Source organism: Neofelis nebulosa, chromosome 6, assembly GCF_028018385.1.
Source record: "Neofelis nebulosa isolate mNeoNeb1 chromosome 6, mNeoNeb1.pri, whole genome shotgun sequence".
NCBI classification, from domain to species: Eukaryota; Metazoa; Chordata; class Mammalia; order Carnivora; family Felidae; genus Neofelis; species Neofelis nebulosa.
In genome coordinates, this window is record NC_080787.1 from 146,537,447 (window position 1) to 146,550,369 (window position 12,923).

At 45.6% G+C, this 12,923-nt stretch overlaps 1 protein-coding gene across 1 annotated transcript in view; it reads left to right on the top strand.

Moving 5' to 3' along the window:
* Window positions 1-12,923, top strand: part of TMEM181 (transmembrane protein 181) — a 74,231-nt gene that overhangs the window by 43,427 nt on the left and 17,881 nt on the right. The window contains exons 5-6 of the mRNA XM_058735786.1: window positions 903-1,024; window positions 4,244-4,354. Coding sequence (XP_058591769.1) covers window positions 903-1,024; window positions 4,244-4,354 — 233 coding nt within the window. The remainder of the gene's footprint in view (window positions 1-902; window positions 1,025-4,243; window positions 4,355-12,923) is intronic.

Here is a 12,923-nt window from a genome sequence, read left to right on the forward strand (position 1 = left end):
CATTTCATTATTTTTTTAAAGTTTATTTATTTTGAGAGAGCGCAAGTGGGGGAGGGGCAGAGAGAGAGGGAGACAGAGAATCCCAAGCAGGCTCTACACTGTCAGCACAGAGCCCGGCGTGGAGCTGGAACTCACGAAACCATGAGATCATGACCTGAGCCGAAAAGTCAGAAGCTTAACCGGCTGAGGCACCCAGGCGCCACAGTTTTTATAACATTTTAAAAAACAAAAATAAATTTGGCATCACTGTGTATTTTTATGTCTAGAAAATGGTCTGGAAGGATGGACACAACATGTTAATTATGGTTATCTCTTGGCGATGGGATTATAAGTGTTTTATTTCTTTTTAATGTTTATTTTTGAGAGAGAGAGAGTGAGCTAGCGAGCATGAGCAGGGAAGGGGCTGAGACGGGGAGACACAGAATCTGAAGTAGACTCCAGGCTCTGAGCTGTCAGCACAGAACCATGAGATCATGACCTGAGCCAAAGTCAGATGCTTAACTAACTGAGCCACCCAGGTGCCTCAGGATTAGTATTTTTTGTTCCTTGATTTTTTAACAGTGGACATAAAAACAAAATAATAAATTATATAAACAGAAAAATAAATCTAGCTTTATTTTGGTGTAAAGTGAAGTTAAACATTTATGTGGAGAAATAAAAAATAAAATTTCATTAGCCATCAAATACTTGCCCTTTTGTGAACCAAAAATGATGGCTCTGGAATGAAGGTTTTCACATAGGCTCCTGGACAATGGGTTGGAAGTAGAACCTAATGGAAAGGTTTTACTTCGCTGACAAGTGTGAGGTTTTCAAATGTGCCAAGGCTGAGGTGGTCAAAGGACCCTCCTGGGCTCTTACCTTTGCAAGTGTGATGTGCCTGACATGGTTTCTTTCTTTTGTAGAAACATCTATTCGGACAAGCTTTCTCATGACTGTTAAAGTTGATGGTGTAGCTCAAGATGGAACCACCATGTTCATTCATAACAAAGTTCACAATCGGACAAGGACCCTCACCTGTGCGGGGGTGAGTGCATTTGATTGGTCAGTGATTATTCATCATGCTGCACTATTACATATGTGCTCTCTGAAGTAAAAGCATTGAGTCACACCAATGGCGGTGTGGAAAATGCACCTAACTTTATACATTGATACCCTTAGAAATTCTTACAAACTTACACACATGTACACATGATACGTGAACCCACATATGATGCCTGGTGTCTACCGGTGACTCTTTACGGGCTGCTTGTCGTCTCTGAAGTCTGCCGTTGTTCGTGGTCATTCCGAATTGCCGGGGTCTCGGGCGTCAGCCCTGTGATGAACACCCTGATCACCTGTGGGGGCTGAGGCCCAGGCCCCTTAGGAAGAGCAGCCTGCTTGCTTGAGTGTCTACTTTCGGACGTACTGTGTGGTTATGGGTTAGGAAACCTGGTGGTCCAAAGTGAGAAAGGAACCCTCACTCTCGATTATTTTTTGGCACCATATTCTGTTGGAATCCCAAGAATCAGAGCCAGAACCCCTCTGTATAGAGCTGGGAAGCTCCCTAGGACTCAGCAGGTGGCCTGGAGAACATGGGGAACATCAGAAAAGAGAATGCGTTGGAGTGTAGGGTTAGGAAAGTGGTTTCCCCGACAGGCCTCATGCCTGGCTTTCCATGCAGTCAGGTTTCATTGAGTCCCCAGAGCAGGCCCACGGAGCAGGCACTGTTACCAGAGCCCCGAATTATGTAAGAAACTGAGGCTCCGAAAGGTCAGAGTACTTGCCTGAGGTGACACTAGTGACGGGGGGGGGGGGGGGGGGCAGGATTTCAGCTCGTGGTTTGTTATTGTGCAGCGTGTATCCTTAGCAACCACGCACCGCCCGGTTGAGAAGAGTGAAGAGCGGGACTGTTTGTCCTGGCAGGAAAGGATTCAGATGGCAGGGCTCCTGTTGGATGGCTGGCCCCCGTCTGTGGTTCCCTGGCCCGCATCTATGCTTCCTCTCTGCCAGGGCCTGCTCCCTGGGACCGCGTGGCAGCTCTGCCCGCTGGGTCGGCCTCATGGGCCTGGCAGGTGCTGCTCCGGAAACACAAGTGACCAGACCCTCGTTCTGCCTCCTCTGTAATCACCCACTGGAGCAGGGCTGGGCCGGCCTGTAACGTGTTCTCCTTGACTGCAGGGTGGGGTTACGCCTTCCCTGACCGTCCTCATAAAGTGGTGAGGATCAAGTCGAATATCATATGTGAGCGCCTGCGTGTCGGTGCCCATGGGGGCCCTGCACCTGCCGTGTCTGTGTCCAGTAGGTGCTGTGTTAGCTCCCAGTACACGGGAGGGATGATGGATGCGGGGTCTGAAAGGGCCTCTGCTCAGGCCGTGGCCCTGCCTCCACCCCCGGAGGGCAGGCTGGAGTCCGCCCTCAGCTGGCCTTGCTCTTTCTCGTACTGAGCAGGCGGTCAGTGACTTCGTCCTAAGGCTGGTGTGACTAATCGTTCTGGTTTGCGAGGACTGAGGAGTTCCCAGGATGGGGGACTTTCCCTTTGAAACTGGGGAAGGTCTCAGGCCAACTAGGAAGACTCGGGCACCTTGTATAGTGCCAGGCCGCCTGCGAGGCTGCTTGCCTGCACTGCTGTGGCACTGCCCGCCACACTGTGCACCTTGACAGTGGCCCTTTGTGCCTCGCCGCAGTGTCTCCCCTCTCCTGTCGGTGGCCCTACTTCAGTTTACGCTGTGTCGCCTTGGGGACTTCTCTCTTCTGTTCTGTCTGTGCAGGTCCCACCCTAGCTCTCCCAGGAGCATTGCCCTGACTTAAAAAAAGATGGGATTTTTTTATGTTGTAGAGATATCAACCACCCTTTACGCTGCCTTTGTCTTGATGTGAAGAGAAAACGCTGTCTGCCTCGGGTAGCAAGTGGTCCGCACCGGGCGGGTGACAGGCTGCTGTGCTTTCATCAAGTGATCGCACAAGCACATCGTGATCGGTGCTCGAACCACAGCTTGAACTCAGACCCCCTCCCCTCCCTCCCAGATCGTCAGGTGGACTCACTACAGCTTTTTTAAACCTGAAGATGTGTACAGCCTGAGGTATAACCGTGTTGTTAACATAAACGTCCCCTGAAAGTCCAGATTTGTAAGAAGTGGTCACCTGTGCTACATGAATACCTTCACGAGTGCGATCCTCTCCATTCCTGATCACACCCAGGACTTAGCTGCCCCTCTTTCCATATGTCCTCCTGTGACCTGACTTTGAGGAACAAAAGGTGGAATTGGGTTTGCTGAGACCAGGGAAGGCATGCACACCACCTTCTTCTGACTTCTTCCCCGGCCCTGAGGTCAGCACCCCTGCCTTCAGATTGTCCTTGTATCTTTTGAAGGCTTCTTACAAACACCCAGATCTGTTTTCCTACCCTGACCTCAGACATTCCTAGCTCGGGGAGCCTCTGATCAGTGGTAGGGGTGACTGCCCTGTTCAAAGCCACAGCCGTCACAGGTGCCACCCAGAGACTGGGCTGTCAGACACGGAGAGAACTTCTGAGGGGGTGTGCCAGGCAGTGTGGCTGTGCCAAGGTCACTGCCTGCCTGGCCACTGAGTAAACATCCCCATCCGGAGTAAGGGCTCCACCACCCCCAGTGAATAGAGGGGAGCCGGTTCCTAATTGTACAAGACAGAAGATGGGGCTCTTGGCCGACAGATGAGCACACACACCTGTGTGATCACACTAGCCATTGTTCCCACAGCCTTTGTCTTAGGTGTGGGCCTGACCTCCTAACAGAGACTACAGGGGCTCTGCGTAGGAAGGACCAGACATTGGGGCGAGGGGGCATGCAGTCCACTCTGTATATTGTGCAGCAGCTGTGGGAGTGAGCAGGGAGGAGAGTGAGGGTGGGGGGGGTCTGATTTGTTGTGTCTTGGCTTACACCACCCCCCACCCCACCCTATTGTATTTGTGTGAACGTCAGGTTTGCATTGTGTAGTTACCTTTTTTATGCGGGTGACACTGTTCTGAATCATCCAAAGTAGAAAGATTCTAATGATTATAAACCATATATTGTTTGTTTGTTTGTTTGTTTCCAAAAATACCCATTTGGTTCTTTCTTTCTAAGAATTGTTTTTGGCTGATGTCTGAATTTTTCTGGGCTCTGGCAAGTTCCCTGGAGGTGGTTCATTGTGCTCCTGTGTCGTTGTCGTGTGTTACTTCATGGGTCAATTGCTGGCGGAGCCGACCTTGCTTGCTTTAAAAACACAGCTCTTCCTTGTGTCTTTGCAGAAGTGTGCAGAAATTATTGTGGCTCACCTCGGCTACTTGAATTACACTCAGTATACCGTGACTGTGGGATTCGAATACCTGAAGCTAGCCATCAAGGAAATGAACTTTACAGTAAGTATGCCAGCTGCCCTCAGTGTCTCCGTGGCTTGTTTAGTTCCCAGCCTTCTGCCAAATGATTGAAATAAATGTCAGCTTTGAAATCCTGTTATTTGGGACAAGGGCAGACACGCACAGTTTTTAAAAACTATAGAGAAACCATAATTTCTTAAATATACGGAACCAAGAATAGCTTAAAGTAACAACATGAAGTTAGAAAGCCTTTGTGGTGTTTTGAGATTCAGAACAGAGAGAATAGAGAGTAGCCTTCCAGTTGGAAGGTCAGGAAGAGGTTGTCAGGTGCACCCTCCTGGTAGCCGAACACGTGGGACCCCCTTCACCTTGCTTGTGGTCTGTTCTCGGGTTCCGCTGGGACCTGTGGTGAGGCTCGGGCACTGCTCTCACAGGGCCCACCCAGTGTGCAGCTTGCAGGGTTAGACTTCCCGGTCTTGTGCCCTGCTGGAATCAACCTCTTTGTTCCTTCCGTTCGTTTGTTCCACGGTATAACCAGCACAGTGACCGGGAGTATGGCTTTGAGCTGGTTTAGATCCTGGCACCAAGAGCAGATTCTGTTTCCTCGGTTTCTTATCTGTAAACTAGCTGCCTCACAAAGCCTGTGGATCAAATGAAGGTGGTAATGGGTTCCTTTTGAAAAGCAGCCTTTTATTGAGCCAGACCTCACATCCCCTAGAAGCAGCCTGGGGGCAGCCACTCCCCATTCCTCCCTCCCCCGTCCCTGAGGGACTGAGAAGTCACTCACCTTCTTTCTGTCTCTGTGGATTAGCCTGTCGGGGACATTTCATGTGACTGGATTCTTACCATGTGTGGTCTTTTGTGACTGACTTCTCTCCTGAAGCATAGTATTTTCAAGAGTTCATCTGTGCTCTTGAAGATGTCAGCACTTCATCCTCTCTCTGCTGCGTGACGGTTCACTGTGTGGGTGGACTGCATCTTGTGTGTCTGCTCATTGCTTGATGGGCATTTGGGATATTTCCATTTGGGGCTTTTATGAATAATGCTGCTGTGAACGTTCATGTGAGGGCTTTTATGTGGACTGATGGGCACCCTCTCCTGAGAGGTTTGACGTGTAGGCCCTCTTCTGCGGTCTTGACATGCACGGCCTCACCCGCCCCACCTCTGTACTGGTGCCTGTGGTCCCCATTTTCCCGGGGGGCCTCTGGAGGTCAGCCAGGCTCGGAATCATTCATAGTGCCTGTTCATCGTAGGCACTCAACAGATGGCACCTGTTAACGTTCATATTACTTATTTTTTCACTTTCTGTCTCCAGACTACCTCGAAGTGACTTTTATTCTGTACCTATGTGATAGCTTTGCAGATATCTAAAAATGTTGTCTCGGTCCCTCTGGGGTTCTTCCTTGACATGGCCCTCGGGGTGGCTTCTGTGCCCCTCGGGCTCCTGGGTTTCCTTTCTGTGGCTGCCCGTGTCAGCCTGGCCGAGGGGACAGCTGCTTGTCAGGCAGAAGGAGTAGGTGGCCCTCCAGGTGCTGCTGGAACCAGACAGCTGGCTCCTCTGGCAGCCTCCTCACCTGTTGACTTGTGTGCTGCCTGCTGGTAAGGACTCCTTGGACTTTTTCCACCGTAACTGCTGTTGAGTCTGGCCTTTTTCATTCTCTGCTTCTTTGGTTGGTTTGTAACAATTCTTAGACTCTGCTCAGAGCTTAACACTTTGCTCTTGAATTTCTTTTCAGCAGCTTTGACTTCTTGGTCTAGCCTCTCCTGATCTTTTTAGTTTGAATCTGGATTCTGTTCTTTGTCGTATGAAGATTTCCTAGAGCTTTGTCCTCAGAAAGTCTGGCCAGCATTCTGCCTGTGTCCTCAAGTTCACAGGGTCTGAGACAGATGCCCCAAGCTCAGCCTTGCTGATCCTGTCCTGTGCTAATCATCTGTGCTTTAGACTTTGCTATTTCAGAATTACCTGGAATCAAGAATGCAGAAATCAAAGAGCACCATGTTTCTCAGATAGGGGACCTCTCCTTTTCATCTTTATAGGAGCATCACCCCCTGAAGGCCTTTACCAAAGTTCTCAGCAGCTCTCCCCCAGGCTTAGTTCACCCTGACCCTGTTACATGGGTCTGGACTCTTCTTTTGTTTGTTTTTGATTGAGGTTCTCTCCTTTCATCTTTTGTATCTATTTTATTTTCTCTGGGACTTCTTCCCAAATAATTTGATACATATCTCAGATAAACTTGGTACATGTCATTCCACTGTTGCTAAAGAAGGCAGGCGATGTGATCTCACTGGGGGAGTCAATGAGGAAGTTGCCGTCAGAACAGCTCACCTTGAATGCCAATAGGCAGAGCTTTGTTTTGGGTGGCGCTCTTCAGGAAGTCCAGAATGCTAATACATAAGACCCTTGGGATTTGTGAGGGATGTCACCTAAGAGTTTTCTACATTTTTGTACATTTCTGTATTCCCAGTACCCAACAGTGTGCCTGGAAACAGTTAAGCTTGAAATAAATATATCTGAGTTGAATTGAAGGATAACACCATAGCACTTCACAAATTAAGAAATTCAGATGGCCAGCGGACTTCGGTTTTTATCCTTGCTTATAAACCCAAGGGTCAGAGAATTCAGAAAGAAATGTCTTTTTTTTAAATTTTTTGAATGTTTGTATATTTTTGAGAGAGAGAGAGAGAGAGAGAGAGAGAGCATGGGAGGGGCAGAGAGAGAGGGAGACACAGAACTTGAAGCAGGCTACAGGCTCTGAGCTGTTATCACAGAGCCTGACATGGGGCTCAAACTCACAAACTGAAATCATGACCTGAGCCGAAGTCGGATGCCTAACCAACTGAGCCACCCATGTGCCCCTAGAAATGTCTTATTTTAACCTGGAAAGTGGTGAAAATACCCACAAGAAAAATAACATCTAAGGTCAGTGAGATGCAAGGACATACATTCTCTCGTACAGTTTAATGGTGGAAATTGATTTCAGTGTTGGGGGCAGCTAGGTGGTGTAGCAAAGCCTTTATGTGCATGTTCTTTTTTAACCATAGTAATTCTACTTCTGTGAATTTATTCTAAGGAAATAATTAGAAATGTACACAAAGATTTCTGTTTTTTGTAGCAGGAAGTTGTGGGTAATCTGTATTTCAGTAGAGTTCTGGTTAAATAAATAGATTAGTTTTTCTGTAGCTGTTAAAATAATGAACTAGTCACAAAATATATTAAATACCACAAACTGCTATTGATTTAAAAAAGGAAAAGAAAAAGTGTATGAATTAAAAGTATTGATTAATATTTTTTATTATAGAAAACTCTAGAAAGCTATCTTTGGGTGGTGGGTTTACTGTTTGATTTCTTCTTTTCTTTTTTTTTAATTTTTTTTTTTAACGTTTATTTATTTTTGAGACAGAGAGAGACAGAGCGTGAACAGGGGAGGGGCAGAGAGAGAGGGAGACACAGAATCTGAAACAGGCTCCAGGCTCTGAGCTGTCAGCACAGAGCCTGACGCGGGGCTCGAACTCACAGACCGTGAGATCATGACCTGAGCCGAAGTCAGACGCTTAACCGACTGAGCCACCCAGGCGTCCCTCTTCTTTTCTTTTTTTAAAATATGTTTATTTATCTCTGAGAGAGAGAGAAAGGTGGGGAGGGTGGGGCAGAGAGAGAGGGAGACACAGAATTCAAAGCAGGCTCCAGGCTCCAAGCCATCAGCACAGAGCCCGATGTGGGGCTCAAATTCCTGAACCTTGAGATCATGACCTGAGCTAAAGTTGGATGCTTTACCAGCTGAGCCACCCAGGTGCCCCTGTGTGTGTGTGTGTGTGTGTGTTAATAATGAGCTTTTTATTACCTTTATAATCAGACGTGAAAATTATTTTTTTTAAAAGTCTCCTGAGACAACTGATATTTAAAAGAGGAAGTCCAAGATACCCTCTGGCAATTCACTCTAAGAAGCTTAGTTATTGAAGAGCTACCTCAGTAAATCACAATTTACTGTTATGTCTAAACCTCATACAGAGATGCATTGAGAAATCAGAGAACCTTACCCAAAGTACTTCTGTATCTTTATAAAACTGCTGTTGAAAAATATCCATTATGTTGTGAACACTGATCTAAACCTCCATATAGGATTCCTTTTGACCATTTGTTATAAACTCCTTTTACTAGAGACTGAAAGGTATATAGCTTGTCACATTTCACTTTTGCTATTAGCTGCTGGAAATTTCAGAAATGCCAGTTTTATGCTGAATTGTGACAATTACTAATATGCTGATATAGGTTTCTGGTATGATTATTTGCCCTCTTTCTTTACAGTTTTGCCATTTAAAAAACTTTAAAACTTGTTCCTGTCTAATCTGTCTTTTTATTATAAGCTGACTTCATTTCCTTCTCAGAAGTAAACGAAGTGTAACAAATGAAATACATTTAAAAAGTATGTCAGTGATGCTATCATACATGCACCGAATGGCTAACATAACAAAGTCAAAAAGATGCCAAAGCTGGCCAGGCCGCCTAGCAGCCAGAGCTCCTGTGCTCCACTAGTGGAAGTGTAAACTGATACACCAGAAATGCACAAACATCAACCAGAAGACATGCATTTCATTGTTCATGTCTTAGCAACATGGTTCTTAATAGCTCCAAACTGTACCCATTAATAAAAGGAATGCTCATAGTGGCACGTCCTTTCCTGTAATGGAGTATGTATGGCTGTGAGGAGGAGTGGTTACAGCTACGTGCAGCCTTAGGGATGACTTTCACAAGCATAATGATGAACACAATAGCACACAGTGTGTGATTCCATTTATATAAGTTATATGAACAGGCAAATGAATCTGTGCTGTTAAATCAGGATTAGTGTTACTCGGGTAGGTTAGTGACTTGAAGGGGCATATGGGAAGGGACTTCTGGGGGTGCTGTGATGCTGTTTCTTGATCGGAATGCTGTCCACACTGGTGTGTTCCATTTGTGAAAGTTCATTGAGTTGTACACTTAGGGTATGCATACAGGTTTTCATAGGTATGTTACCTTTCAGTAAAAACTTAACAAGATATGTGATTAAAATCAGAACTCAGCAGGTTGGTGCCTGTTTAACCGCCTTCTTTAGACTGTCCTTGCTTCTTTAACAGAATTTGATGTATTATTCTATTCCTGTTGTTTGGTGTTTTCTAGGAAATCTTTGGCATTTGGAGACTTGAGTTCTGTGTTCTCCCTGTGTGGGGTGGTGGCTGAGGCTCTTCCTCAAGAGCTGTAGGACCATGTGGGCATCTTCCCCTGGGCTTCCCCAGTTCTTTCTCATTGATAGAAGTCGTGTTCAGGGTGAAAATTACCCTGGTTGCTACTCCAGCCTACTGGGAGAGAGAATCGTCACGAGGGCAGGCCCCAAGTATTCACATGCTATGTTTTTGGCAGAAGACGTCTGTCCTTAAGCAGACACCTAGATGGTTGATGCCCTTTTCCTGTCTTGCCTGCTGTGTGGGTTTTATCTTCCATCTGGTGTGGTTGTTGAGGCTATGTACCCTTACTTTGAGAAGCTTGATTTCGCTCCTTTCATTTTCATTCCCATACTCCGTGAACATCTGGTTCGTTGATTTCCACTTGCATTCATATCTGCTTGAAGTAGAGTGGCAGTCCTTCCATCTCTGCTTCTTCTATCAGCTGTTATTCTGAGTATCTCTTGCCCACATCCCATTACCATGTTCAAGTCAAGACCACCCTGCAGGCCTTAAGGTATGTGGGAGATAGCGCTTATCTCTGTTGTTTTTTAAAAAGGTTTGTTCTATTGGCCATGCTCTGCATATGCAGTGGAGTGTAGACTTTAGACATGGTGGAGATTGCTTTTACTCACTTGCCTGTCATTTTCTCCTGAGCTTTGTGAACACCTCCACCCGCATCACATCAGCTCCCTGTCTTCAGGGCCAAGCTGGGCATTTCCCCCTCTAATTAAATACCTTCTGGTTGATTCTTGAGCGACACTGCAGCCAGCTGTTCTCATTTCCTTCTTTTTCTTCCTAAGCCACAGCCTTTCACTGGGAGATGAGATGAAAACAACAGCTAATGTTCCCAAGTCCTTCAGTTTTCCATCCAGTGGACACCCTCCAGTTTTCATGTGAATTGAGAGGTCTGGCAGCAGGCAGCACTTTGATAAGCACTGACTGGATTCTTGGATCACTCTTGATATGTTGTTCTAATAGGACATTACAAAAGTTCTTCCCCTCCAGATATTTCTGTGTATAATCTTTTATATTGGTTTTCAAGTGTTGGAAACCTGGGCTGTGAACCAGTTCCATTAGGTTTCTGGGAATACCACCTACCTGAGCAGCCTGTACCCCAATGTGCCCCCACCCCTGTGTGTTCCTGTGGCTTTCCTAGTCAAAGGGCTTGAAGGTTATCATAGAGTATATGTTCTCTGCCAGAACATTAGCTCATGGAGACATTTTTCTGATTTTGTTTGTTAGTGTTTCCTGTCTGTACCATATTTGACATCGTATTTGCTTGCATATAGTCAGAATAGGTGCTCAACAAATGTTGAATGGATGAATGGAGAAACTGGACCAAAACTCTCTAGATTCTGATTAGGGAGAAGTGGCCTAGGGCATAAAATGTACTTGTTCCAAAGTCAGTTTGTGGTATTGCAGGGTGAGCCCAATCTCTGAAAGGACAAAGGCGGCTTTGTGAAGGCCAAAGGACCTTAACACACATGCCAGTGAATGGATTGATGGCTCTGAAGATTTCACAGTAAATGTCTAGAGCCTGAGTGTTTTCTGTTTATTTTCTTTTACTTATTTCCTTTTTAATTTCAAATATACATATTCACACTTAAAAGAAAACACAAAGACAAAACTCCCTAATTCCATAGAATGAGGTCCATGCAGTGGCTGTGGTCCTAATCATGGCACTGGCACAGGCACTGGCCAGCTGATTGACAGAATCCCAGTGGGCCTGGCATCACTGGATCCATTGTTTGAGGTGGAGGGGCCAGGGCCATGTTCTCTGAACTTCCTGCATTCTTCTTGGCTCACTTGAAGGAAAAGAAAGACTTTTCGAGCCCTTGGCACAAGTGAATGCCAGACTGAGCCGTGAGGCTGGTCGGTCTCCGAGGAACTCAGCTGCTGCTAGTGAAGGCATCCTCCCAGAGATAAATGCTACGTGAACATGGTTTCCCTGGATCGGGAAGGACAGGGAAAGGTACAGCAGGAGCAAAGGAAGACTGGATTGAGTGCAGTACAGTTTTGAGTATCCACCGTGCATCAGCTGTCAGCCCAGTGCTCGGGGCACAACTGTGAAGCCACAATTTAGTGCCGTCTTTGTTCCATCTCACCTTCCTCCTCTTCCTCCTTCCTCTGAACTCTTAGCTTAGAACTAAAGTGCATGTTTTATGTTTAGTTCTATTTATTGGATAATGCATTGTTTTCTAGTGTTAATTTTGAAAGTGAGTGAGTTTTATACTGTTTTGACAATCTTTAAAACAGAATTTCCCTCCTTCAGTGGGGGTCCATAGTTACTTCCTTTCTGAAGAGTTACAGTCTCCTGAAGGTGAAAAACTTACTTTCTTCACTGTTAACTTTAAACGTATTTTGTGACTTTTTGCCTAACGTGAACACTTTTTCTTTCTCTTCTTGATTATGTCTTAAATCTTTTTTCAGCTAAGATACGTATTGTATTTTTTCTATTTGAATATTCTGTTCACATTGATACCCCCATCAGTGCTCATAATTGCTACTTTCTCATTAACATTGGTTGTTAATTGTTGGTTTTTGTTTGATGGCTTTACTGAAGCATAATTGACATACAAGGTAGTGCACATATTTAAAATATAAGATTTGATCTCTTTAAAAAAAAAATTTTTTTTTAACGTTTTTATTTATTTTTGAGACAGAGAGAGACAGAGCATGAACGGGGGAGGGGCAGAGAGAGAGGGAGACTCAGAATCGGAAGCAGGCTCCAGGCTCTGAGCCATCAGCCCAGAGCCTGACGCGGGGCTCGAACTCATGGACTGCGAGATCGTGACTTGAGCTGAAGTTGGACGCCTAACCAACCTAGCCACCCAGGCGCCCCAGATTGGATCCCTTTTAACATACATACATACCTGGGAAAAAGTCACCAAAATCAAGATAATATGCATACCCCCTCACTTCCTAAAAGTTCCCTCATGTCTCTTCCTCCTCTTACCTTCTGTCCCCTGGACACCACTGATCTGTTTTCCTTACAGATTCATTTGTATTTTTTTAGAATTTTATATAAACACAATCTTACTTTTCATCCAGCATAATTATTTTGAGATTAATTGATGATGTTGGGTGTATCAGTTCATTCCTTTTTGTTGCTGGGTAATATTCTGGTATGTGGACACAGCAGAATTTCTTCATCCATTCACCCACTAATGGACACTTAGATTGTCTCCAGTTTAGGACTCTTATAAATAAAGCTGCTGTGAACATCGGTGTATAAATCTCTGTATGGACGTGTGCTTTCATTTCTCTTGGATGAATTCCTAGGATCAGAGTGGCTGGGTCATATGGTAGGGGTATGTTTGTTTAAGAAACTGACAGACTTTTTCCAAAGTGGTTATATTGTTTTGCATTCTGCCAGCTGTGTATGAGAATGCTCCAGTTGCCTCAT